Source organism: Camelina sativa, chromosome 13 (genome assembly GCF_030686135.1).
Source record: "Camelina sativa cultivar CO46 ecotype springtype chromosome 13, ASM3068613v1".
Lineage (NCBI taxonomy): Eukaryota > Viridiplantae > Streptophyta > Magnoliopsida > Brassicales > Brassicaceae > Camelina > Camelina sativa.
Window position 1 is genome coordinate 8474450 of NC_141892.1, and position 25762 is coordinate 8500211.

Sequence of the window (25762 nt, forward strand, 5' to 3'; positions counted from 1 at the left end):
ACCCTTTCTTCTTGTAATCAATCTGCTACTGAATGTTCCTACTCTAATGTAGTCGATGTAACCGTTGAACCGGCTGCTATACCGGTTTGAACCCTCTTTTAATTAAAAACTTGGTTTTGACAAAAAAAAAAAAAGAATTCGTGAGAAAACTTATTTTCAACAATATATTTATTTACAATTTTTTCATAACTCATTCAAATTATGCACAAAGAAAGAGAGTTCCATTCTAATCAACATTTCAAGAAAAAATGCAACAAAGACTTACAAAATAGTGTCAAAATATTTGTCTACAAGCCATGTGAGTTACAGAATAGTTAGATGATGTATATGCTTTTATGCCACCTGCCTCTGGTCTCTTAGTGCCGAAACTTTCTTCCGCAGTTCAAGATTTGATATCCTCTCCACCTCCAGAGCTCGTTCGAGCTACACATTCGGTTTAACTTTGTTAGCCTCAGAAAACAAAAACATATATTACGCAAAAGGGCTTGGATTCGATAAACCCGATATAGGAAGGAAACTATAGAATGATAATTTAACATAGACTTTTCACGAATCATATTGCATCTCTAAAACATGCCTCTACAAAAGACAAACGAGAGAGAAGATAAGATTGTACCTTTGCAGCTCGCATACTCCATTCTCCAAGAATAGCTCTTAATCTTTCATTTTCTGCAACATACTGTTTTAGGAGTTTCAAAAGAGAAGATGATTGAGTTAATTTCACAGATCCGAAGATGTGTAGCCCTTACAAATTGTTCGATGCAAAAGATTTCATAGTAAAGCATTTTTTGTTACACATGATGTGACTGTGATCTTCGTGGAGAGTATGTTATGTTCTCAGGTTCTTATGTTTATAAATAGTCTCAAACCTGATTATTGGTATTCCGAACGTGTTGTATCTCTCTATCTCTCTCAGAGATCAGAGATCGAGCAAGAGTAAGCTCGGAATGGAGTTGATCCACCTGCAAACATACAATTTTAATCTATTATCATCCTCCATTTCGAGATGCCACATAAAGAGTATTAGCCATGAAATGTCAATCAGCTATGATATGTTTTCCACCAAGGGTGATAATTAAAAATTAACCATGCGAATTTGCAAGTTTATCATTTGTTAACTGAGCTTTACCTCAGCAGAAAGTGTTCGCAGTTCCTGATCACGAGTAGCCACAAGATGCGCCAGATCAACCTGAAAGTTTATCATTTAACAATTGCAAAATTAAAATCACTGTGGAAGGAATTACATGGATTTTAAGAAAATTATCAAGAATGTTGTTAGCATGAGGAGTCATTAATTTTGTAATGGAGCAGTTCAAACCTGAGGAGTGCTGCTACTACCATTGGTTTCATATTTTCTTAAAGACTCCTGCAACCGCAGAATCTGGAGAAAAAAGAAAGAGAGAGGTAAGAAACTCACTCTAGCGAAAGCACAGGATAATTCTGCATATAATTAGGTTGGATGATGAAGAACTAGAAAGAGCATTGAACGTAGGATTACTAGTACGATACTGTAGACTAGTAAGAAATAACACAAGCATCAAGATTCAGAAATGAAGTACTCATGATAAATATTCCATGTATTGTCACCTCTTCACTGAGATAATGGAGATTCTCACGCTGATATTGCAGTAGAGCCATTTGCTGATCAGAAAGGCGACCAGCTTCATGGTATCTGTTTTTCAAGAACATAAACTGAAGACTTGAGAATTGTGTAAGTATCGCCATGGCATTATAAGGTTGTCATGCTAAATTTGATATTCATGACGACTACGAATATAAGGTTCCAGTGAGATTGTGAAAGTACCTCAATCCCTCCAAAGCAGCTGGTTGAAGGGGAGAATACAGTGAATTTAAGACATCGGGCTGAGAGTTCACTGAGTTATACTGGCGAACATAACCTACCAGTATTAAAACACAGATAAGAAGAGCTGCATAATAACTTAGCTACATAATCTCTTACTAAACAACTGGCACAACAATGTAACAAAAGAATGCATTATGCTCTAGCCAATGGCTTTTTCGAATGCACTGTATGACAGGTTCTGCATTGAGAACAAAAAAGGTACTGAAACCCAGAACAGCAATTCTTGAAGATACTGCAGTGATCTCCTAATATTCAACCAAAAACTATAGCCAATTGTAAGAACTGCATACATGATACATATAATTACAAATATATGACCATAGAGTGTAGAAAGTTTGATGGTAATTTAGCATGCATTTTATCGCAATAGAGCCCAGAGGCAATGGAATTATTTCAGTTATGCTCTATGGGTCAGGTACATAAGAAATGAAAACTGACACTTAGCAATCATGGCATGAAATTTCGAGACTAAGAAAAGTATCCAGGCTTAACAGCTGAACCTGGTGTATTTCATATATCTAACAAACATAAAGTGAATCGATTTGGATACTGCTCTAGTTGAGACACTAAAGTAATGCTGAATGCATGCCTAAAAGTGTAAATATGATCTCTGGACCGTATGGCTTACCAACAAATACAATCATAAAAGAAGCGGCAGATATTGCTTCAACAGAAATGATGAACCTGCAAGAACAATATGCTCGTAAGCGTTTTCGACCTTGCCAAAAAAAAAGTTCCTTCACCAAGTTTTTCCAAAATAAAAAATAAGAAAGACATTGTCAGCTTCTATATACTACTTCTAGTCAATAGCATCAATATAAACATCTTGTAGGCGTTTATCTAAGAATTGGTAAACATGTTAAGTCAAATATGTCACCTGCGTGAATAAAAACAGTTTATCAATAAGGAGTTTCATTATGAGATAGTAGTAATTTTCTTAGCAAAGTTGGAAGATGTTAAGGATGGAGTCAGAATCTTCCTTTTATTCGTATAATCGTCGAAGACAAAAAAAATAAAAACAGAAAATGTGATCAACTGAACAGAACAGAAAACTCAAAAGAATGTATAAGCAGTTAGTCTATCTAAAAAAGAAGGCTGCAGACCTCTGTACAGTAAAAATGGGAAGAACACTGACGTATGGTCTCCACACCATGAAAAGCAACATAGATGCAGTCCCTAGAACAAAACAGAGTCACCTTATTGAGTGCAAGAAATAGATATATGTAACAATATATGATTGGAAAAGTAGCATTAAAAATTACCATATGCCATGATGGCAAATGGCAGACGAACTACATGTTTCAATTTCTGACTGAAACTGTAATAACCCTGCAATAGAAGGTTCTTTCAGAAGGTATTTAGATGAAATTACTACAACTACAATAGAGAATATCGACCCATTTCTACATAGTTTTAGAAAATAAATAAAACGAGCAGTATCCGCCTGGTTAGAACAAACATTACCTGCAAGCGTATTTTCTGGACCTGATTGACAAAGTATTGCTGAAACATACCTGTTGCAGAAAAATACTCATAATAATTATATACCTATCCTGCAGTAGTACTCATGACCAATTAACAAATGTACTAGGCAGTAGCATACCACAATTTAGTCTGACTTGCTTCTAAACAAAGATTGTAGTAATAAGCTTAAAAAGGGAGTATTTTAGTAGTTTACCTGTTAACAACAATAGAGCAACATTGCAGCTGCAAAGTATCGAGGGGATAAGAGAGTCTACAGACTGAAGTATCCACGGTGCTCCAACTGCTAAAATAGCATAACCTGCCTAAAAATTTAACAAACAGTAAATACAAAAGTCAGACACTCTCTCATGTGTCTAATAATAATAATGCATATAAAAAGAAAGTTTACAAATACTCTTGACTCTTGAGTTTAAGTTTAGAAGCACTTGCCAGTATGATCAGATAAATGCAGCTTCCAACAAGACTTCTAGATTGACGATGACCGAAGAGAGGAGCTTCATGTAGAATATCAAGAAACCTATAATCACAATAAAAGATAGAGAGAATTGAGTAATCTGCAAAATAATTTGAAGAAAAAAAAAGAAAGACGCATTGAATCTGAAGCTCAAAAATTGGCTAATGAGTAGAGAGAAGGAAACAAAACGAACAAATCATCACAAAGGAAAAGACTTACATAGCATTGTCTTGCTCCGTCGCGGGATTGAAGGAAGAAGATCGTCGAGCGTTGGCCATTTTGGTATTGGGTTTCTGCTTTCGCGTGTGGGAGTGAAAACTTTGAATCTCAAGAGACTTGTAAATTAGGGTTGAGTCATATTCGTTGCCCCCAATCTAGAGATTTTGATAGGGAGATGTGAAGAGCAAGGGGTAAGAATTAGAAGATAGTATCATCGAAGGGATTAGAATGTTTGGTATAACGCTCGCTCTTTAATTGGGTTTGTGCAAAGTCCCCCTCTTCCTCTTCGAACAACCAGTCAAAATTTTGCTGAGATTGTCTTATTGGTCCAACAAAAGGATTAAAAACAAACAATCAAACAAACAAAAATTGAGTGGATTTTGCTGGGCCTAATTGCTACTATTTGGAACTTTTTAAGGATTTTAGTGAGATTAAAAAAGGTGATGTTACATTACACCAAGAGTTATGCGAAATATTTACATAAATTTTACTATAAATTTATTAGTTATAAAATAATAGTAGAAGTTTTATTTGATTAATTCTATATATTTTATAATCTTTTACATATAATTTAATTAGTTTTATACTTTGATTTCAACCCCTCTTCGGTAAAATATACAATTTTCAAATCAATGAATCATATAAATTAAGTAAAATCCGGAAAATAAAAAAAATTGTATTGAAGCAGTTGTTTTTAGAAAGTTCAATTTAACTTTTCGTTTTTTATTTAGTTGTATATATTATATTAAATAAAATATAACATTTGTGAATTTTAAGATTTGAATAAGATGCCATTACATTGATGTGCAGTTCAAAAAATATTTAATAAATCTATACTAAATAAAAGTATGACCTATAAGCTCCTAAAGTTGTCCACATAAGATTTAAAACATCCAATAGGGATTTGACATGTCATTAATTAACATTTTTAAAAAATTTCTAGAATTTTGTATATTCAAATTTTTTTAACGACCAATCAAAATCAGAGATCTCAATATTTAATATTTTTGATATTATGTAAATTTTATATATTAAAATAATATAATCTAATAATAATTAGTTTGAAAGAATAATTGAGTTCATGTGTTGATTATGCTGATCTATGAATTGCACAAATTTTACGAAAAAGGCAAAGTTAATTTTATTTTTACGGAATTTTGCAAATTTTACGAATAATTGAGTTCTTTTATTTTTTTAAGAACAAATAAATGATGATTAAAATAAAATAAAAGAACATTTGTGTTAAAAAATTTGAAAACAAATATACTATAATAACTTTGCATATTATATGTAAATATATAGTTGTTTAAATGATTTTCAAATCTAACTTTTTGTAAGACAATTTACATAACCATACATGCGTGTAGCGCGGGTTAATAATCTAGTTATTTAGAAGATTTTATATTTTAAAATATAAGCAATGTTGTATCTTCGTTTTAAAATATATATGTCATTATTAAACGATTTAGGGATGCATATATTTAATCTTAGTATTATAAATAAAATTAAGTTTATAATTATTCTAAATAGTTTGTCATTGTTTCCTAAGATTTCCGAAGCAATAAATAGAATCTGTTAAATAATTTCAAAAATATTTTCATATTATTTTGTAAACTAATATAAGCTTTTCTTTAGTTAGTTATTCAATTAATTAAAATGCACTGACATTTTTTGTAATATGCCACATGATAAGTAATGTTGTTAAACTTCTAACAACATTACTTAAATAAGTATATAGAGATTGATGAGAATTTAGTTCAAAAAAAAAAAAAAAGAGATTGATGAGAACAAGATTGCACTTTGAATAGTATGATAAATTTTAAAATAGATTCAGCAGATTTGTCACACCATTCTTACCATGTAATCATTTAAAATTCTTTTTTATTTCACCAGTAGTAATCATATAGAATTCTTTTTTCCACCAAATAGTAATAATCATTTAAAATCCGTAGTCTCCCATCTATTCTAAGTTCTAAGCCAATGCGATAAGTTTTTTTTGTATGAATACAGCTAGTTGGTGTATGTATATCATCAAGTTGAAAAGAGAGTAATCTGTTTCCAGCCCATTATTTTACTTTAACACACACTTAATAAGTAACACGTTTGATTACTTCTCTTATAAATTTTCTTAAACTTTCTATTATGAATTATAATATCTTACTAGTTGCTTGAGACTTTAGTGATTTTGATGAGTTTAATATCCATATATGTCTTTGTTATCAGGTCGTTGTCTTTTTTTTTTTTTAACTATTTTTTTAACCTAATTTTCTAAACATTTTTTGCCTTCAAAAAAAAAAAAAACTAATCATAAATGATAAAATCTTAGATAACATTAACATAGATGTGTGTAAGTAGCATATTCCCACAATTGTGATTTTACTGTTTAGTTTAGTGATTGCTTTTGATACATTCATTCACTTATTGACCAATTTAGTATGAATTCATGAACATACTCGAAAATTATTTAAAAATTACCTCATTTAGCATAAATATATTTGCATTTACGATATATAATTTGGAATATTGACCTTAATTTGGAGTAATTTTAATTATTATTATTATTACGAGGTTCACAACCCTCTTAAAGATCACATATGCCATCACCACAAAGGCAAGTACGTAGGATGCCAACACCAATACCGCCACCAACACAATGGGAACAACAAGCACCACAGAGGCAACAAGCGTCAGGAAGCTGGACAAATTCATGGTTTGAACGGTTGAACCGGTAATTGCAATTTTAACAGCAAAATAAAATTTCAAATGTCATGAGTATATACCACAGCTATAACAAAGATAAAAACAACTCCGGGGAAATTGAACTCACAGCTTAGAACTTGAGCTTTGCATATCAATCTGCAAAAAAAAAATCTAACAAGTAAGCAGCTGCTAAGTAATAAGCGAATCAAATATATGAACTATCTTTCTACAAGACTAACAATATCTTCTTGTAAGTGATTTGTGTGAGCATTGATATTGTTGATGCAGATGCTAAACTAGATTTGCTAAGATTGACATTGCACATAAAACGTGCAGCAAGAAGACTCACATAATGATGAATCATCCATAACCCAATCACCATTAGTTTAGTTTCTGTTTGAAGATGAAGTTAAAGCAAAGCACACAGTTTACCTCAGATGATCATAGACATTTCCTTCAAGGTAGAATTTTGTGAAGCTGTTTATTTCACATAAAGGAGGCCGACAAGGTAAAGTATATGTGGCTGATCTGACATTTTCAGCCTCATTATTGCTAGTTGTAACATTTTATGGAAGCGAGACTCCCTATGAGACAGATCCATAAGCTATTTGTCACATGGATTCTCAAAAAAAAAATGCAGCTCAAAGAAAAAACAAGTTAATGAAGGACGAGAGAGAAGAGAACACACTTGTGCAATAATTTGAACAATATTGGAAGACAAAATAACAAGTGTCTCGACCACACTCCCGCTTGCTACATTCGCTTTACTTGTCCCCTTCTTAACAATTCTTGCATTCTTCAAAACAACGCCTACACAGAAAAAGGTCAATTACAGGGAAAAATATTAATTTGTCATATTTGGTTTGAACTCGGGTATGGGGAGGTCAACAGTGCAGAATTTACCATATGTACTACTGAAATGTTACATAATTACATGTAAAAACAAACTATTTAGTTAGTTTACCTAGGTCAGGTGACCTTCTTCCTTAGTAGGTCCGCCGTTGAGAAGATCCCATTCACAGATCTCGGACACATAATGTGTTAGAGGAAGATTGTATTAGAATCTCATGATTGCAATGATACAATGCATTCTCTTATATAGAGATTTAGTTTCCTATTTTAAGGTATATATAAATGTAAATAATACATTAGAGATAAATATAAAGATTCCTGAACTATATATTCTGAATCTTCATGTAATATAAACATTCCTAAACTGGGCTAGAATGGAAGCACGTGAAAGAGTGTTGGCAAGAGAAGCAGTAAAATGGGCTAGAAGGGAAGCACGTGAAAGAGCAGCCGCTGAAGCTCATGCGAAAGTTCAGAGTGCTGCTGTTAGGAAGGCTTCTGATGTCCGCGAGCGTGCAGAAAGAGCAGCGGTTTGAAGAGCCAAAAAAGGCCTTGCTGAAGCACGTGAAAGGGCAGCTGCAAGGGCACGAGAAAAAGCTGATAAAGTTGCAGCAGAAAAGACTAGCGAATTCATTGAAGTTGAAGAGGACGAAGGAGACAATGTTTGTTCTCTGAGCAGTGACGACACATACACTTGTTCTAAACCTGAGATGGAGAGTACAATCCCGGAAGGTTAAGACGAAGGTTTGAACACATTGGTTAGATTTTCTTCATCACTTAGATTCTTTTGTTTTGACGACTGTTTGAGATATTTTTCGAGGAAAGTCAAAAGTGGAAGTTGTGGAAGATTATGATGAAGATTAAGTTAATGGGCAAATAATGTGCGAATTGTTCAACTTTGGCAAGGTGTTCTTTTGTGAGCAAGTTGTGGCAAAAGGGGACGGAGGATGAAGAGCATTGGGGGAGATTTATGATACTTGGTGGTGTTACATCATATAATCTAGTAATTTACAATATCGTATCATAAATTTTAAAATCAGATTCAGCAGATTTGTCACACCATTATTACCAAGTAATCATTTAAAATTCTTTTTTCTGGTAATCATATAGAATTCTTTTTCTCCCACTAATGATTTAAAATCCATAGGCCCTATTCTAATTTCTAAGCCAATAAGATAAGTTTTTTTTGCATTAATTCTAATTGGTGTATGAATATCATCAAGCTAAAAAGAGAGTAATCTGTTTTCCAGCCCATTATTTTTAGTTTTTTTAAGCTAACACACACTTAACACCTTTGATTACTTATATTATAGATTTTCTTAAACTTTCTATTAGTGATTTTGATGAGTATGATATCCAAATATGTTTTGTTATCAGGTTGTTGTCTTTTTTTCTGTGTTTTTAATCTAATCTTCTAATCATTTTTTTTTGCCTCCAAAAAAAAGATTTATCATAAACAGTAAGATCTTAGATAACATGTGTGAAAGTAGCATATTGCCACAATTGTGATTTTACTTTTTAGGTTAGTGATTGCTTACTTTGATACATTCATTCACTTATTGTCCAATTTAGTATGAATGTATGAAAATACTCGATTTTTTTTTAAAATTACCTGATTTAGCAGAAATATAAGTGCATTTATTTGGAATATTGACCTTAATAACATAGTTAATAATTAAAAAAAAAATGAAAAAAAATTGAATGCTCGAGAAGTCGCATCGTAGCGCGTAGCTCTCTAGCTCCACTCCGATGGTGGTAGCTTCACTTCACAATGTCGACTTCTTCTTCTTCTTTCCCTAGTTTCCCTCGCACCATTGTCTCCTACACTGTCACAACTTCACTCTTCATCGTTATCTTCCTATGCAGCGTCTTCCTCTTCACTAGACGCACTCTCGAACCTTCTCTCCAACCTTACCACGCCGCCGACATCCCTCTCTCCGCCGCCGATCCACCCCCTCCCACGCCCATACTCCCTCAAATCGAGCCTCAAGAACACGATGCTACCGATGTTGACGTCACCGTGGAAACAAATCCAAAGGAGGAAGGCGATTCACGCCGCGGCGATGACGTCGCGATCGAGACTGAGCTGAAATTGAAAGATGTGGAAAATTCACACACGGCGAAAACTGAGCCGGAAGAAGAAGGAGGAGGAGGAGGAGGAGGAGGAGGAGAAGAGTCTCGCGTCGAAGGTAATGGTGAATCTGTGGACCAGGCGGTGGTTGAGAAGATGAGAGGCTGTGATTTGTACAGGGGATCATGGGTTAAGGACGATGATGAGTATCCATTGTATCAGCCTGGATCGTGTCCTTATGTTGACGAAGCTTTTGATTGCCAGAGGAATGGGAGGCGTGATTCTGACTATCTCAATTGGAGATGGAAGCCTGACGGTTGTGATCTTCCACGGTATGATATCTTTTCAGAATTTGTCAGCATTTCACTTCTTCACCTTACATGGTTCATGATTGTCGTCGAATCTTACGTTTGAAATGAAGTTAGGGACTGCCATATAGCTTTGTTGTGTTCATGAGTTGAATTGTCCTATTATTAGCTGATTGTGAAGCTAAGGTTATTTGAACATATATGTTAGCGTGGATGTATAGATAAATGAATGAGAAGCTCTCTTAAATGCGAATATTGTAACTCTACATACAACTTTAATGGGGGATTCCTGTGTGTTCACTGTTCAGTAATCGTGGCTTCTGCTTTCTCTTTATACAAAAAGAGCAATAATGAATGCTTAGTCCTTGATCAGACATGCTGTCACACTTTACATAGCAGAAACACCTCATGTACAATTTCTGTTTGTGCATAGAATGTATTTATCCCCTTTTTTTATTGACTTTCCAATCATAGGTTTAATGCTACAGACTTCTTGGTGAAGCTACGAGGTAAAAGTTTGTTGTTGGTTGGGGATTCTATGAACCGTAACCAGTTTGAATCGATGCTTTGCGTTCTCCGAGAAGGTTTATCCGATAAGAGTAGAATGTACGAGGTTTATGGCCATAATATAACAAAGGGGAGAGGCTACTTTGTATTCAAGTTTGAAGTAAGTTCATTCTTCTGCTCATTGTTGCCTGTGTTTTCGATTGAATGTTCACTGGTATTCTGGTGATCTACTCTGCTTGTAATTTGGTGCTGGAATAGGCAACAGAGTTATGATTGAAGTAACCCCAATATACTATTCTTTAAATATGGATCCTCTGGAGTTTATTAGAACTCCCAGGACCCCTTTTTGTGACCATTAATTGACATATTTTTGTTTGAGACAGTATCTATTTGTGTGCATCTTTTTCGATTGATTAAATTGGGGTTAAAATGTGTAATAATGTCTAACAGGATTTCAATTGCACAGTAGCGTTTGTGAGGTCACATTTTCTTGTAAGGGAAGGAGTTAGAGCAAATGCTCAAGGAAACACTAATCCGACCCTTTCGATTGATCGCATTGACAAGTCACATGCTAAATGGAAGCGCGCTGACATTCTTGTCTTTAACACTGGACATTGGTGGGTTCATGGAAAGACCGCCAGAGGGTATGGTTCTTTCCGTTCCTGCTTTATCACAATTCTTCACAACTGTTGGCTTAATCAGAGAATTTCCAAATACCAAATTCGAGATGTAGAGTACATTTATTTTCAGCTGTAGTATCCATTATAGTTTCTGAATTTCTCATCTAACAGCTTGATTTTACTGGTGCATCCCATTGTACTTTTGTTTCATGACACCTCTCTAGATAAGGACAAGCCATTAATGGTATATGACATGGTGAATAATAACTAGTGCAGGAAAAACTACTACAAAGAAGGTGATTACATCTACCCAAAATTTGATGCGACTGAAGCATACAGAAGGTCGTTGAAGACTTGGGCAAAATGGATTGATCAGAATGTGAATCCCAAAAAGCAGCTTGTATTTTACCGCGGATACTCCTCTGCCCATTTTCGGTAATCCCTGATCTTTTCTTTACCTCCCGAAATCTTTTATCAGTTACAAACCAGTTCATTTCGGTTTGGCCTCCTGCATGTACTCTTGTTGCGGTTTTCTTACAGAAGAGTTAAGTTCTTCAGCGTATTCTGTGTCTTGACTTAAACAGGGGAGGTGTGTGGGACTCGGGAGGGTCGTGCAATGGGGAGGTGGAACCGGTAAAGAAAGGTTCAATCCTGGATTCCTATCCTTTGAAAATGAAAATAGTCGAGGAAGCCATAAAGGAGATGCACATTCCTGTGATTCTCCTAAACGTGACAAAGCTGACTAATTTCCGCAAAGACGGACATCCGTCAATCTATGGTAAGACCAACACAGAAGGTAAAAAAGTGTCAACGAAGCGACAGGATTGCAGCCACTGGTGTCTGCCAGGAGTTCCCGATGTTTGGAACCATCTTATATACGCGTCTTTGCTCCTACAACCACATTCATAATAGCTGAGCTCATACATCAACAAAATTAGATAGGACGAGACGAGGAGAAACAAATGACCAATTCAAAATTTTGTGCATTTTATCACCCTTGAGTGAAAAATAGTTTTCTTTTATGTAGAGGTGTGAACAAAACGGACATGGGACGAGATTTTCAGTTTTCAATGGCAAAGATTTTTCTCATAATTCTCAAATCAGCAAACAAAATCTCAAAGACGTATTGAAAGTTGAAACTATAACAAAAATTTAAAGAAAAGCAAAGCAACCAATGATGACTCGACACTCCATTTTCATGGTGACATTTTCTTCTTCAAGTTCTTGATCGTCTTCACTCCTCTACGTGCAGCGGGTTTCGCTTTCTTCTTCGTCCTCCTACTCGCCAGCTCCCTCACTGGGCCGGCCGGGATTCCTTTCTTCAGAGCACTTCCTCTTGGCGTAGCAGACGGAGGCAACCTCAAATCTTGTGGAGGTAGAGGGCAATGAGGTTTCCACACCAAATTGTTCTTCATTGCGAATCTTACTCTCTTTGAGCTCTTCTCACTGCTCGGGCCGGCTAAGCTTGTCTCTGCTGCATCTCTGTTAACAGTAGTATCTTCTTGCACTTCCCCTTTGTTCTCTCTTTTCCTCTTCTTGGACTTTTTGGCTATTGACACAGGTTCTGCTACTTCACAGACACTTGCAACCTCACATTTTGACGGACTCATTTCAGATGCAATCTTCTCAAACTCCTGTCGAAGATCCGATATCATAGTTTCATCAAAAGCTTCATCTTTCTTACCAAGATCGATAACATCATCATCCATAACAGCATCCTCCTTGGCACTGCCTTTTTTAGTCTTTGAAGAACATTTCTTCAAACCCTTTTTCTTCGAAGAAGACCCATTTGCAACAATCTTCTTAGACTTAGAAACAGCATTTGGTTCAGACTCAGACACGGGAACCAATTCAGGCACCTCATCGCTGCCAGGACGAGAAGCTTCAGCGATAGAAACTTCAATGCCGGAAGACGACATATCCTTCTCCAACTGCAAGAACTCCTTGTGAATAGCAAATATTGCTTTCCTACTACCCTGATGGCAATCCGGAGAAGAACCCATTTCATAAAACCTCTTTGCAAACTCCATAGACAAAGCAATAGATCCCAAAACCACTACATCATCATCCTCAGGGACTCCATCATCCCCAGATTTCTTAATTAACAACAGCTTCTTCCCCATCTTCAGTAACTCATCAAACAAATTACTCTTAATCTTCCCAACCAAGATCTTATCATTAACAACACCCAAAATCTTCACAAAAGGAGTAATAAGAAGTTCTAAAACCTCCTTCTTTAGTGGAAGAAACGGTCTAAGCTCCTCAACAAAAGCAGAAGCTATATGATAGTTAACACCATTCCCTTGAAACTTATCACCAGCAAGAAACGTACCATCGAACAAAACACTCATCAAACGACGAGTTAATTCCAAATCCCACGAGTTGCTATCAAGCAGAGAGAAGAAACCGTTCAAAAACCTTCGAATCAAGAGGTAGAACTTATCTAACCTGAGGCGATCAATGCGTGACCACTCACGACGCATGGTGAACAAGAAGACGGTGAAGTAATGGAGAGACAAAGGCAGAGGAAGGGAATGAAGAGCAGAGGAGAGACGATCAATGAGTTCTGATTGGTAAAGAGACTTATCGGCATGCCAGATGCAGTAGAAGATTCCTTGCCATAGCTTCTTCATGTCTTCATCGGAGATTTCGGTTTGTTCAGGGAGCCAAGTACCAAGAACGGTCCGTAAGGATCTGTCGCGGATGGTTTGTTTACAAGAAGCAAGCTTTTTGATAAGCGATTTACATTCTTCTTCAATTGGTAATGATTGCTCTGCCTGCGTAACTCGGTTGCGTTTCACCATTATTGCTATCGAACTCTGAAGAGGTGACGGCAGATTCTGGGGTGGGGGAAGTTGAAGAAGAAGAAGAAGAAGAAGAAGAGGGCGTAATAAGGGTTAGGGTTTAGCTTTTTTGTTTCTTTCATTTTGTTTGTTTTTTTTACATTTTAACCCCTCATCTTTAGAATTGTTTTTCTTTGATCTCCAAATCATTTCGTAGGTTAAATTTTATGAAAATTAAAATTCTTTGGAAAGTAGCTATTGTTTTTTTTCTTCCCTTAAATTTTAGATCTTATTTTCAAATTTTTTGAAAAACGAACTTATTTTAAAAGGAAAAAACTTTTTCAAAATATTCTCATGGCATAAAAAGAAAATGACATCGCATAAAATTAGTAATTAAATATTCCAGAGATTTTTTGCTTATGTATCCATTTTCTTTTCTTTTTTTGTTATAAACCTGTATCAAATATGTGAAAAAAAACTTTTTTTAAAAATCAATTTTTTTTTATAAATGGTTTATTTTAGATTGGATCTGACTATTTGAGATATAATTGATTGGGACATTAAATTCAAAGGTGTAATAAGCACGAGGGTTATATAGCACTAAAATAATCTTTGAAGGCAATTATACGAAACAGTAAATAGAGTATTAGGATGTACTCCAAAAGAAATTATTTGAAAAGTTCAATTGAATTAAAAAAGACAAAGGAAAGAAGAAATGTAAAAAAAGAAAAAAGAGAAAAATGGAATAAAACAAAGTTGTCTTTCCTTCTTTGTGTTCTTCGTCATCGTCTCTGACGCGCCCCTCTCATCCCCCATTCTTCTCTTCTTCCAAGTTTCGGCAGAGACGACTTTTCTTTACTCTTACTTTTAACGCCTGGTGAGTTCTTCACTTCTTCTATTCTCCATCATCTCTTCTTTTGTTGGATTTTTTTTTATTCTCGTCAATTCAGTGATGTTGGGTTCTGATTACTGTGTAGCCAAATTAATTTCGATTGTTCGTTGGAATTGGATCTATTTCACATAGCGCTGAGATTAAAATTTTGTATTGTAATCAGAAATTTGGAAGTTAGCTTGTTAAATTTCATGAGAATTGCAAATGTTATGGCGTGGTATTTGTTTGCCTAGAGTTTTGAAGTCATTAGACCTCGTCGAGAGCTTGTAGCAAAAATTACATATGTGTCTTCCTTCTCTCAATTGATTGTGTAGGAGTCAAAGCTACGGTAGAATTATATATGTGAGAGAGGACGGCTCCTATTCTCTTTGTTTGGAAACTGTTGTTGTTTGGAGCTAATTTTGTGTTATTTCTTCTCCATTTTAAGGCGTAGGCTCAGTTGTGTACTTAGTTAACATAATTAGATTTAGTTATCAATGTCTATGTGAGCTCATATTAGGCCGTATGTATGGCAATCCCACATGTTGCATATGCTGGCCACGTTACCACTTTCTTCTCTTCTTTTATCCCTGTCCATAACAGGTTAATACGGCTCCTTTTTGCTTCTCTGATCCTGACCTGACAAAACAAAAAAAAAATCTGCAAATTTCAGGTTTTTCAAAGTACAAGATGAGTAAAGTTAACAGTGAGGAATCTTCTAGTGGCCAGAAATTGTTGAAGGAGGTTGAGTCAATAAGCGAAGCTCTCTATGTGAATAAGAATCCTAGGGGTTCAGTTTCTGGTCCTAATAAGACTCCAACAAAACCTTTGAATCGTAGCCACTTGGCTGACACTCAGAAGGAGAAGAAGTCGTTTTGGAATTGGCCTCTCAGAGCACTTTCTCATGTCCGAAATCGCCGGTTCAATTGTTGTTTCTCTGCCCAAGTCCTTTCCATTGAAGGGTTACCCCCGATATTCCAGGATCTTTCTCTCACTGTGCACTGGAAACGTCGTGATGAATCTTTAAGCACTCGTCCTGCTAAAGTTTCAAACGGAAGAGCTGAGTTCAAGGACAAGCTGACACATACATGCTCGGTTTACGGAAGCAGAAGCGGACCACATCACTCAGCTAAGTATGAAGCTAAGCATTTCTTGTTGTATGTCTCTCTGGTTGGATCTCCTGAGGTTGACTTCGGAAAACATCGAATGGATCTCACTAAGTTGCTTCCTCTCACACTTGAGGAGTTGCAGGATGATAAAAGCTCGGGTAATTGGTCAACAACATATCAGTTGACTGGAAAGGCTAGTGGTGCTACTCTAACCATGAGTTTTGGGTACACTGTTGTTGGGGATACTCGTAATCCTTCTTCATCAGGTAGCAATCAAATTTTACGCAGTTCTTCAAATGTAAAACAAACTAGTAATAACACAGGGTTGGCAAGAACCATCACTGCAAAGTCTAGTCTAGGGAATGGGAAGTCCACGTCTCGGCGTTATGATCATGGTATTGTTAACAAAGAATCGCATTCTACATCCCAGAATATGGAGGAAATTAAAGATCTTCATGAAGTTTTGCCCGCTGCAAAATCTGACCTGGTCGATTCTGTAAACATTTTGTATCAGAAATTGGATGAGGAGAAGATGGATCCGGTAACTGAGTCTCGGTTCGAATTTGATGTTGTCACTAAACACATTGAATCTTTCGAGTCAGTGTCTCGTGACAAAGAAGATGCAAATGCACTTCAAAGCAAGCCTCTGGTGGCCAGGAATGAAAGTTTTATTCCGTTTGAGGAAATAAAGAAAGCTGGCGAAGTTCCTCTTGCTCGAAGTGACGACGTTGTTACAGAAAATTTTCCTTCAGAAGAGTCCTTGGTAAAAGGTAATGAAACTGATACTCCTTTTGAAGAAATAAAGAAAGCTGGTGAAGTTCCTACTGCTGGATGTGACGCTGTTGGTACAGAAAATATGTTTCCAGAAAAGCCCTTGGTAAATGGTAATGAAACAGATGTTCCTTTTGAGGAATTAATGAAACCTGGTGAAGCTACTATTGCTAGAGGTGAAGAAGGTGTTGAGATTGGTACAGAAAATGTCCTGCCAGAAGAGGGGAACAAAGATTCTCTAAAGGACGCTGAAATTGTTGTTACTCAAGATGCTGAAGAGGAAATAAATGGTGATAGAGACTTGAAAGAAATGATAATGAAAGATCTTGAATTAGCTTTGAAAAATGTAGAAATGTTGGAAGCAACGGCGTCAGAAGACGAAGAAGATCAAGAAAATCATGGAGACGGAGATAGATGTTTTATAACACCAATTAAGGAACCAGCAGCATCAAGTTCGAGAGATGTGGCTGATACTGTGGCAAGTGAGTTCTTAGACATGCTAGGTATCGAACACAGTCCTTTTGGTCCAAGTTCCGAGAGTGAATCTGAGTCCCCAAGGGGGCGCCTGTTAAGAGAGTTTGAAATGGAAACCCTAGCTGCCGGTTCTTTGTTTGATTTTAGTATTGAAGCTGATGATCCCCAAATGGAATTTGATGAAAACTTTTCGAAAGAGTATGAATCGGATTATGAAGAAGGTTTCGATCTGGCATCCCTTGTTCATGATATAGAAGAAGAGTACCAGTTGGAAGCTCAAGCAAGAGTTAGCGAACCCAGGGCCAAAATGTTGGAAGGCTTGGAAACGGAATCGCTGATGCGTGAGTGGGGTATGAATGAAAACACATTTCAGAACTCTCCGCCTCACAATGGTCATAATGCGTTTCATCCAGCTGATTTTCCAGTGAAAGAGCCATTTGATTTGCCTCCTCTTGGAGATGGCCTGGGTCCAGTTATGCAGACAAAGAATGGAGGATTCTTGCGGTCAATGAATCCCTTACTGTTCAGGAATTCCAAAGCTGGAGGCAGCTTGATCATGCAAGTGTCAACTCCAGTGGTGGTGCCTGCTGAGATGGGCTCTGGTATCATGGAGATCCTTCAGAAACTAGCCACTGCTGGAATTGAGAAGCTCTCGATGCAGGCAAATAAAGTAATGCCTTTGGACGATATAACAGGGAAAACGATGGTTGAGGTGTTGTGGGAAACTTCACCGGCAATTGACGATGGGGACAGGTTTGCATCAATCTTATCATCACTCGTTTTGATTTCTGGAAAGGTTTACATGAAAATTGTGCTTAACACAGCTTTTCTTACAAGTTGAATGTATTTGGTTTATCTTCTCAATGCAGGGATCATATATCAGAGCATGAATCTGATGATGCAGCTTCTTTTGTGAGGGGAGGTGAAAAACGAACATCATTTGCAGCTAAGCCGAAAAAGTTTGGTTCAAGCTCTGGTAACAATAACTCTGACTCAGAGTATGTGTCACTTGAAGATCTTGCTCCTTTGGCTATGGATCAGATTGAAGCACTTTCTTTGGAAGGATTGAGAATACAATCAGGAATGTCAGATGAGGATGCACCCTCAGACATCACTGCACAATCTATTGGAGATATCTCAGCTTTCCAGGGGAAAAGTGGGTGCGTTGGTCTAGAAGGTGCTGCCGGGTTACAGCTTCTGAACGTAAAAAATGATGGGGACGATGATGATGGTTTAATGGGACTCTCCTTGACTCTTGATGAGTGGATGAAGTTAGATTCAGGGGACATTGGCGACGAAGACGAAATAAATGAGCGAACTTCCAAAATTTTGGCTGCTCATCATGCTAACCCACTAAACTTTATCCGTAAAGGAACAAAAGGGGAGAAAAGAAAGGGAAAAAAGGGAAGGAAATGCGGTTTACTGGGGAATACCTTCACCGTAGCACTAATGGTCCAGCTCCGAGATCCACTAAGGAACTATGAGCCAGTAGGATCTCCTATGCTTTCTCTTATCCAAGTTGAGAGATTGTTCGTTCCTCCAAAGCCCAAAATCTACAGCACAGTTTCAGAGCTGAGGAATACCGATGAAAAGGATGAGGAAGCGGAGGCAAGTGGTGCAGTCAAAGAAGAGAAAGAGGAACAAGGGATCCCTCAGTACAGAATTTCAGAGGTACATCTTACTGGTATGAAGAGCGAGACCGATAAAAAGCCATGGGGAATCACGAGTCAGCAGCAGCAGGTGCAGTCTGGTTCAAGGTGGTTGATGGCTAATGGAATGGGGAAAGGGAACAGCAAGCTTCCTCTTATGAAACCAAAACCGGGTTTCACAAAGGCTGGTGACAAGTTGTGGAGTGTCTCTGGTTCTGGGTCTAAATGGAAAGAGCTTGGGAAAATGGGAAAGTTGAACACACACGTGCGAAATCCAAATGTGATAATGCCAAAATGAAGTTAATATAAGTAGCATGTGTCTGCCTTCTTTGTTTTTATTAATGCTAAGCAAATGTATTGTTATGTGGTGTGGTGGATGGTGTAGATTCACTTCAACTGTTGCATCTGTTTTAATATTATGTGTGTCTAGTTTAGGTTCTGTGGATCAAACTAATCCCTGTTTGTGGTACAGTTAAGAGATAAATGGAACAGATTACCAACGAACAAACAAACGATCCTTTGAACTATATGACTACTCTCCCTCTATTCTCTGGTTCGAACATATTTAGACACTAGGTTATAAATTCTTAAAAGCGGAATGTTTAACATGCACTTGGATTATTAATAAAAGTTGAAATACAAAGGCTCGTTACGAGACCAACCAAATGTTCATAAGAAAACAGAAAATGAAACTTAAGGTCCATAGGGATATAAGTTTTCCCCGCATACGAAACAGAAACCAGGTAAAGAAGATCACCTCCCAAGTGCATGAGACTCGAAAACCACACTTTTGATCAGATCAGAAAAGCTCAGAAGCTTCCACCACGAAGACGAAGAACCAAGTGAAGAGTTGACTCCTTCTGGATGTTGTAATCTGCAAGAGTCCGACCATCCTCAAGCTGTTTCCCAGCGAAGATGAGTCTCTGCTGGTCCGGTGGGATCCCTTCCTTGTCCTGAATCTTAGCTTTAACGTTATCAATAGTGTCAGAGCTTTCAACCTCCAAAGTGATAGTCTTGCCGGTAAGGGTCTTCACAAAAATCTGCATACCACCACGGAGACGAAGCACAAGATGGAGGGTAGACTCTTTTTGGATGTTGTAATCCGCTAGGGTGCGTCCATCCTCAAGCTGTTTCCCGGCGAAGATGAGTCTCTGCTGGTCCGGGGGGATCCCTTCCTTGTCTTGAATCTTTGCCTTGACGTTATCGATCGTGTCTGAGCTCTCAACCTCCAAAGTGATAGTCTTGCCAGTTAGGGTCTTCACAAAAATCTGCATACCACCTCTCAGACGAAGCACCAAATGGAGAGTGGACTCTTTCTGGATATTGTAATCAGCCAAGGTGCGACCATCCTCTAGCTGCTTACCGGCAAAGATAAGCCTCTGCTGGTCCGGTGGGATTCCCTCTTTATCTTGGATCTTAGCTTTGACATTGTCAATAGTATCTGAGCTCTCAACCTCTAGGGTGATTGTTTTACCGGTGAGAGTCTTCACAAAGATTTGCATACCACCACGAAGACGGAGGACAAGGTGAAGGGTCGACTCCTTTTGGATATTGTAGTCAGCAAGAGTCCTTCCGTCCTCAAGCTGCTTCCCGGCGAATATAAGCCTCTGCTGGTCCGGTGGGATTCCCTCTTTGTCTTGAATCTTTGCTTTGACATTGTCAATAGTGTCCGAGCTCTCAACCTCGAGGGTGATGGTTTTGCCTGTCAACGTCTTGACAAAGATCTGCATACCACCTCTTAAACGGAGAACCAAGTGGAGGGTTGATTCTTTCTGAATGTTGTAATCAGCCAAGGTGCGGCCATCTTCGAGCTGTTTACCGGCGAAGATCAATCTTTGCTGATCCGGAGGAATGCCTTCCTTGTCCTGGATCTTTGCCTTAACATTGTCGATGGTGTCGGAGCTCTCGACCTCAAGGGTGATGGTCTTACCAGTGAGTGTTTTCACGAAAATTTGCATCTGGAAAAGAAAGAGAAGCAAGCAAGTGGTAGTCAATAAACAAAATCGTAAACCTAAATTAGAATAAATCAAAACAAAACCAGAAAACGGATCTACAACTTTAAATTGATAACTTCAAAAAGGAGAGAAGATCGATCATTAAAAAAAAAAAAAACAAAAACAAAAACCTTAAAATTGAATAGATCGTGGTTGCAAACCCTAATTTCCCTATGAGAATTGCACAATCAAGCAAGAAATTGAACAGATCTGAACGATATTACTACTTCTCAAGGCAAAGAAAGACCACAAAATTCTACAACACGCAAATCTAATCGAAAAGATCAGACTCAAAACCAAAAGAACCAGTCGAAGAAGACGATGTACCTTGAAAGAGAGAATCGTTCGGAAGAGATTTGAAGAGCGATCTTTTTAGGTAAAGGTTTGGTTTGGAAGAGATGAAGAAGAATTAGAACAACGCCTTCTATTATATAGTGTGGTGACTTATAGGCCCAAAATCAAAACCGACTTTTATTATTGGGCCCAAAACCGACTCTTATTTTTTTAGTTAAGAAAATTGTAATTGTGTTTATTACTCCGGAGTTGTCTCGAAGCTTCGAGAGTGATTTATTAATTCATAACTCTGACTAGTCAATTTGTCCAAAAAAAAAAAAAAAAAAACTTTGATTAGTCCTCCTAATCACTCAGATATTAGATTTGGCTTCGGTTCAATTTTTTATTGTAGGATTCAAATTGGAACCGGAAAAAATCGGTTTGTTTATGGTTTGGATTTGGTTCTTTTATGGAGTTGTATGGAGTTTAGGATTCATTCATTCGCATGTCTTCGGATATTTAAGACTTTTTCGGTTTTTTCTTGATAATTTTTTTTTTTTTTTTGCATTTTGGTATTTTCGGATACTCGGTTTAAAAATTGCTAATATATATGCATATATAATTTATACTGTATTTCATATATTTTTGGATATCTAAAATATTGGTTCCAGTTAAATTCTAGTTCTGAAATTTTGATTTATTTGGATATTTTAGAACTTCATTTTAGTTCTTTTCGATTTCGTTAATTTGCCCGAGTGACTTTGTTCATCCTTCATAACTCGGAGCATATATATATTTTAATCCTGTTGAATCCAAATGGCAACACCGTATATAGTACGATTAACTGTTTAGATTATAATAAAAAATTAAGTAGCTGAGAAGCCTCTTTTAGACATCTGCAATGTAATATGCTTATTAGTTGTTACAATTCAAGCCGAAGAGACATGAGAAATGAAACATTGAGGAACAATAACAACCACATAAAGAAAACACAACCATTTGAATATGCTTAAGGAGGAACTCGAATAACAAAAACACTCATAAAAACACATTTAACAAAGAAAATTAGAGAAAAATGAAAACTAAGTGAAGCTTAATTAGTTCCTCCAAGCACACCCTTAAGCTTCTTGACTTCTTCGTCGCTGAGGAACGTTGTGGCTTCAACGAGTTCCGAAGGCAAATCGTTTGCAAACAGAGCAAACGATGTAATCTGGAGCCCAGGGGAGGGGCTTCCGAAGGCGACAAAGGCCAAGGCAGGGCCTTTACCAGAGTTAAGCTGAAAATGAAGAAGCCCTTGAGGAAAAACCATCGTATCGCCTCTGTTTAGTGTCTTCAAGTAAACTTTGTTAGCAGAGGAAATAAATCCAGCGCAAATGGTGCCTTGTATGACCACAAGGACCTCAGAAGCACCAGGATGAGTGTGAAGAGGGATGACACCACCACCGGCTAAGTCAAGACGAGCCATAGAGATACCAAGACCATTGATACCTGCGAAAGCTGGCGCAAAAGCTGGAGTAACTGCGGCTTTAATGATGTTCGAAGTGTTTCCAGCTTTGCCGAGGCCTGAAAATACGAAGTCATTTTCGTTGACCTGGTCAGGGTTCTTGCAAGAATACCCTGATGGGCTTTGAGGACCCTTTGGATCAGCTACACAAAAGTCTTGAACAGAGGCAAAAGCGATGGACAAAAAGAGGGAGATAATGAAGAAAACATGGATTATCATCTTCATTTTTCTTGAAATGTTTTCGATAAGAGCTCTTCTTGAAGTTATGAGGCAGAAAGAGAGGACGTCTGGTTTATATAGACACTTTTTAAGATATTGATATGGTTAACGTGAGGATGGTCTTGAAGCAAGCAAGAGGGATCTTTTTTTTTTTAGCATTGCATGCATGTGAACTTTGGGTGTACGTACGTGGGTTAAACCCCACATGGCTGTGATGGGGTTCCATGTCAGAGATTTTTGTAAGTCTGGAGGATGGTGATAAATGGTTCGTTTTCACTAAGATAAAACTATTTGAAGAAAATTTATTCTACTATACTAGCAAAGTGTAAAACTAATCTCCGGTTTCATGCAAACTGCAAAGTATAAATATTTACAAAAATGTCAAGTACGCAAATGGTGATTTCGTACAAGACTTTTTACTTCAAAATTATATATATTCTTACAAAGAAGTTTATTGTGTGTGTGTGCGTATATATATAACTAAATTTGATATAATTTAGGTTTCTAAGAAGTTTCAGAATATCATCAGTATTGTAATTGGATTCAGTAATTTCCAGAGACAAATTTACGTTTATCATGGGAGAAGGGAATTCATGTGCCAACCGTTTAGCAAATTAAGGAAGGTTATCGAACATCATTAGTCATAAGTCATTACTCATTAACAATGACTTTTCCTCTTATTGACTTAAAACTCTTGTCTTTGTACAACAAAGACTTTGTCGACTTACCTGAAAGCAATAAAGTATCAAAAAAATAGAGTTTGCGTTTGATATAAAATTTGCATTGATCTCCAAATAATTAGATAAAGCTTTGATAATAATGACCTCTTCCTCCTGTGGATTAATTTTTTTTTGGAAAAAAATCTCAATTCATCCTTGTGTTTTCCTTCCACGTTCTCACAAGAAAATAAATCAATTCAATTTCTATGAAAATGTGACGTAGACCTACAATTCATCAATTCAATTCATTTCATATTAAAAAAAAAAAAAACATGATATGATTTAATTTCGTATAGAAAAGAGACATTTCTCATTTCATTAATTGCCACTTGCTTTTTCATATAATCTTCATAAATCCTAAATCTAAGTGTCACTATATGGAATGTGAACCAAATTTAATCTCTTGGTTCCACTAGACTTCTTAGTATACTTCAACTTCTTTTCGTATAAACAGATTATCCAATAAAATTTGAAGCGACACTGAATTACATAATAGCTTAGCATTAAGAAAATAAAATCATTAAGTTGAGTTCTGACAACTAAAATAATGTATATACAACGTTGTTAAATTCGAAGGGTAAAAACTGTTAACAACGTTTAGACCTTCCCCATCCGAGGATGTTAGTGGCGTTTTTAGGTTTTTGTAGGTAAAAATTAAAAATAAAAAAAAGAAGAGACTCTTTAGTATAGTAGACTGAAATCGATTATAAGAATCTCTACGTGTTCATGTTTGGTTGGCTAACAGAATAAAACAAAAGGGAATTTTTTTTTTCACGCAGAAATCTCTTTCTATCGCGATCAAAGTGTCGATCCGATGTCAGAAAGGTCTGCTTTAATCGGAGGTTAATGAATCAATGGACTGTTGGTTCGTAGGCGATTGAATTGGCGACGATCTTATTGGAGGCGACTGTAGCGGTGGCGATTTGAGTCGTCGTTGAGATTGTATCGGATGGGATTTGAAGGAGAAGGCGATCCAATCGGAAGAGATTGGATTAATCCGATTGAGAGGGTAAGTTTATCAGTACAATAGTATGATTAGGTAAACTGTTAGGTTGATTTAATTTTGGATGGTTGAAATTAGGGTTTTTATGTTTGTTCGATCAATTGAATTCTTGGTGTGTTTGTGTTCCGATTGATAATTGATGCTTTAAACGGATTAGGGTTCTTGGTGTGCATGTGTTTGTGTTTGTGTTCCGATTTGGTCCGTTTGTTTGGTCTGTTTGTGTTTAGTTTGTGTTTGTGTTCCGATTTGGTCAGTTTGTTTGGTCTGTTTGTGTTTAGTTTGTGTTTGTGTTCCGATTTGGTCCGTTTGTGCTTGAGAACCATGTGTTTGGTCTGGTTGTGTTTAGTTTTTGGTGTGTTTGTGTTTGTTTAACGATTGATAAGTGATCTTTTGTGTTGTTTAGACATTATTGTAAAAAACCAAAGTATAATGTTAGTGTTGATAAGTTAGTGTTGTTCCTTTAGTAATGTTAGACATTATTATTCATTCCTTCTGTTTGTTTGATAAGTTAGTGTTGTTCCTTTAGTATATTGTCCTGGTTTGATATTCATTTTAATTTGCGGTTTTGTGATATATGTCTCTCTTTTGTTTTGAGGTTAAATGGACAAAAATGATATCGATGGATTGATAAGTATAGAGTGTGCTTCGGCCATGAAGGAAGGTAATTATCATCATCTTCTTTCTTCATTTATTTGATGTCAGTTATAGAGACCCAAAATTAGAACCTATTATTAGAAGAGAAAATTTTAACTAAGAGATGATGGGTTCTTATATTCAAAACAATACACAATTAATTTATAAAAAATTTAACAACCCTTATAAGAGACTACCGATAATTATGCTCTTCTAAGCTCCAGAGGTGTTTTAAGGATTTTTTTTTTTTTTTTTTTTGACAAACTAAGGAAATCAAAATATCTAAAAAAGTGGCCGCCTTTTGATAAGATATTTTGTAACGAAAGGAATGGCGAAGAAGAGAAGAGAGATAGGTGTGGTCCAGTTTTGGGTAAAGAGCAAACATGTCTCTTCCTTCTCTAATTTGGACTCCTCTGCACAGTTACTTATCCTCTCATCTCAGCAACTTACAAAATCGTGTGGCTCTTCATTGTTCCCTCTAGCTTAGGGCATTTATACTATCTCCCAAGTCTAGTCCGTATAAAGGCAATATAACTATATAAGTTATGGCTTCGGGTCTTGGATTTTTGAATCCAATTTTTAAAGAAGATCTATTTAGTTTCATTTTTTGTTTTTTTTGTACATTTTACATCAATAAAACGACATGCGGAAGAGGAACTTCATCTTGCGCTTGACATTGTAGT

General features: G+C 36.6%; 5 protein-coding genes, 2 long non-coding RNA genes and 1 pseudogene across 9 annotated transcripts; 3 read left to right on the plus strand and 5 right to left on the minus strand.

Moving 5' to 3' along the window:
* Positions 1-137: 137 nt before the first annotated feature.
* LOC104736128 (protein FIP1) lies at positions 138-4413 on the minus strand. The gene is made up of 14 exons (XM_087482054.1): positions 4023-4413; positions 3775-3866; positions 3543-3647; positions 3329-3378; positions 3127-3193; positions 2968-3040; positions 2493-2548; positions 1805-1898; positions 1588-1672; positions 1319-1381; positions 1130-1189; positions 870-962; positions 617-679; positions 138-423 (listed from the first exon to the last, which is right to left on the minus strand). The coding sequence occupies exons 1-14, from the start codon at positions 4079-4081 to the stop codon at positions 334-336; spliced, it is 1050 nt and encodes a 349-aa protein (XP_087338180.1). The 5' UTR covers positions 4082-4413; the 3' UTR covers positions 138-333.
* Positions 4414-7189: 2776 nt separating this feature from the next.
* LOC104736129 (uncharacterized) lies at positions 7190-8147 on the minus strand. The gene is made up of 3 exons (XR_759527.2): positions 7687-8147; positions 7411-7532; positions 7190-7306 (listed from the first exon to the last, which is right to left on the minus strand). It is a non-coding gene; the product is annotated as an uncharacterized LOC104736129 (long non-coding RNA).
* A 47-nt stretch (positions 8148-8194) lies between these two features.
* On the plus strand, positions 8195-8668 carry LOC147929313 (uncharacterized). Its single transcript, XR_015578525.1, has 2 exons — positions 8195-8315; positions 8392-8668. It is a non-coding gene; the product is annotated as an uncharacterized LOC147929313 (long non-coding RNA).
* A 453-nt stretch (positions 8669-9121) lies between these two features.
* LOC104736132 (protein trichome birefringence-like 5) lies at positions 9122-12169 on the plus strand. Of its 2 annotated transcripts, none has more exons than XM_010456063.3 (5): positions 9122-9974; positions 10425-10617; positions 10908-11101; positions 11354-11512; positions 11662-12169. In XM_010456063.3, the coding sequence occupies exons 1-5, from the start codon at positions 9343-9345 to the stop codon at positions 11984-11986; spliced, it is 1503 nt and encodes a 500-aa protein (XP_010454365.1). In that variant the 5' UTR covers positions 9122-9342; the 3' UTR covers positions 11987-12169. The 2 variants fall into 2 exon arrangements, with proteins under 2 accessions (XP_010454365.1, XP_087338399.1); XM_087482273.1 differs by having other exon boundaries at positions 9230-9974; positions 10439-10617.
* On the minus strand, positions 12142-14004 carry LOC104736130 (uncharacterized). Its single transcript, XM_087482272.1, has one exon. The coding sequence runs from the start codon at positions 13879-13881 to the stop codon at positions 12274-12276; it is 1608 nt and encodes a 535-aa protein (XP_087338398.1). The 5' UTR covers positions 13882-14004; the 3' UTR covers positions 12142-12273.
* A 470-nt stretch (positions 14005-14474) lies between these two features.
* On the plus strand, positions 14475-19246 carry LOC104736133 (protein PLASTID MOVEMENT IMPAIRED 1-RELATED 1). Its single transcript, XM_010456065.3, has 3 exons — positions 14475-14737; positions 15405-17838; positions 17955-19246. Exons 2-3 carry the CDS (start codon positions 15422-15424, stop codon positions 19030-19032), a joined length of 3495 nt encoding a protein of 1164 aa, XP_010454367.2. The 5' UTR covers positions 14475-14737; positions 15405-15421; the 3' UTR covers positions 19033-19246.
* An 87-nt stretch (positions 19247-19333) lies between these two features.
* On the minus strand, positions 19334-21267 carry LOC104736134 (polyubiquitin 4). The gene is made up of 2 exons (XM_010456066.3): positions 21056-21267; positions 19334-20692 (listed from the first exon to the last, which is right to left on the minus strand). Exon 2 carries the CDS (start codon positions 20690-20692, stop codon positions 19544-19546), a length of 1149 nt encoding a protein of 382 aa, XP_010454368.2. The 5' UTR covers positions 21056-21267; the 3' UTR covers positions 19334-19543.
* A 620-nt stretch (positions 21268-21887) lies between these two features.
* On the minus strand, positions 21888-22770 carry LOC104736135 (germin-like protein subfamily 3 member 3 pseudogene; annotated as a pseudogene). Its single transcript, XR_015578526.1, has one exon. The product of XR_015578526.1 is annotated as a germin-like protein subfamily 3 member 3 pseudogene (transcript).
* Positions 22771-25762: the final 2992 nt, after the last annotated feature.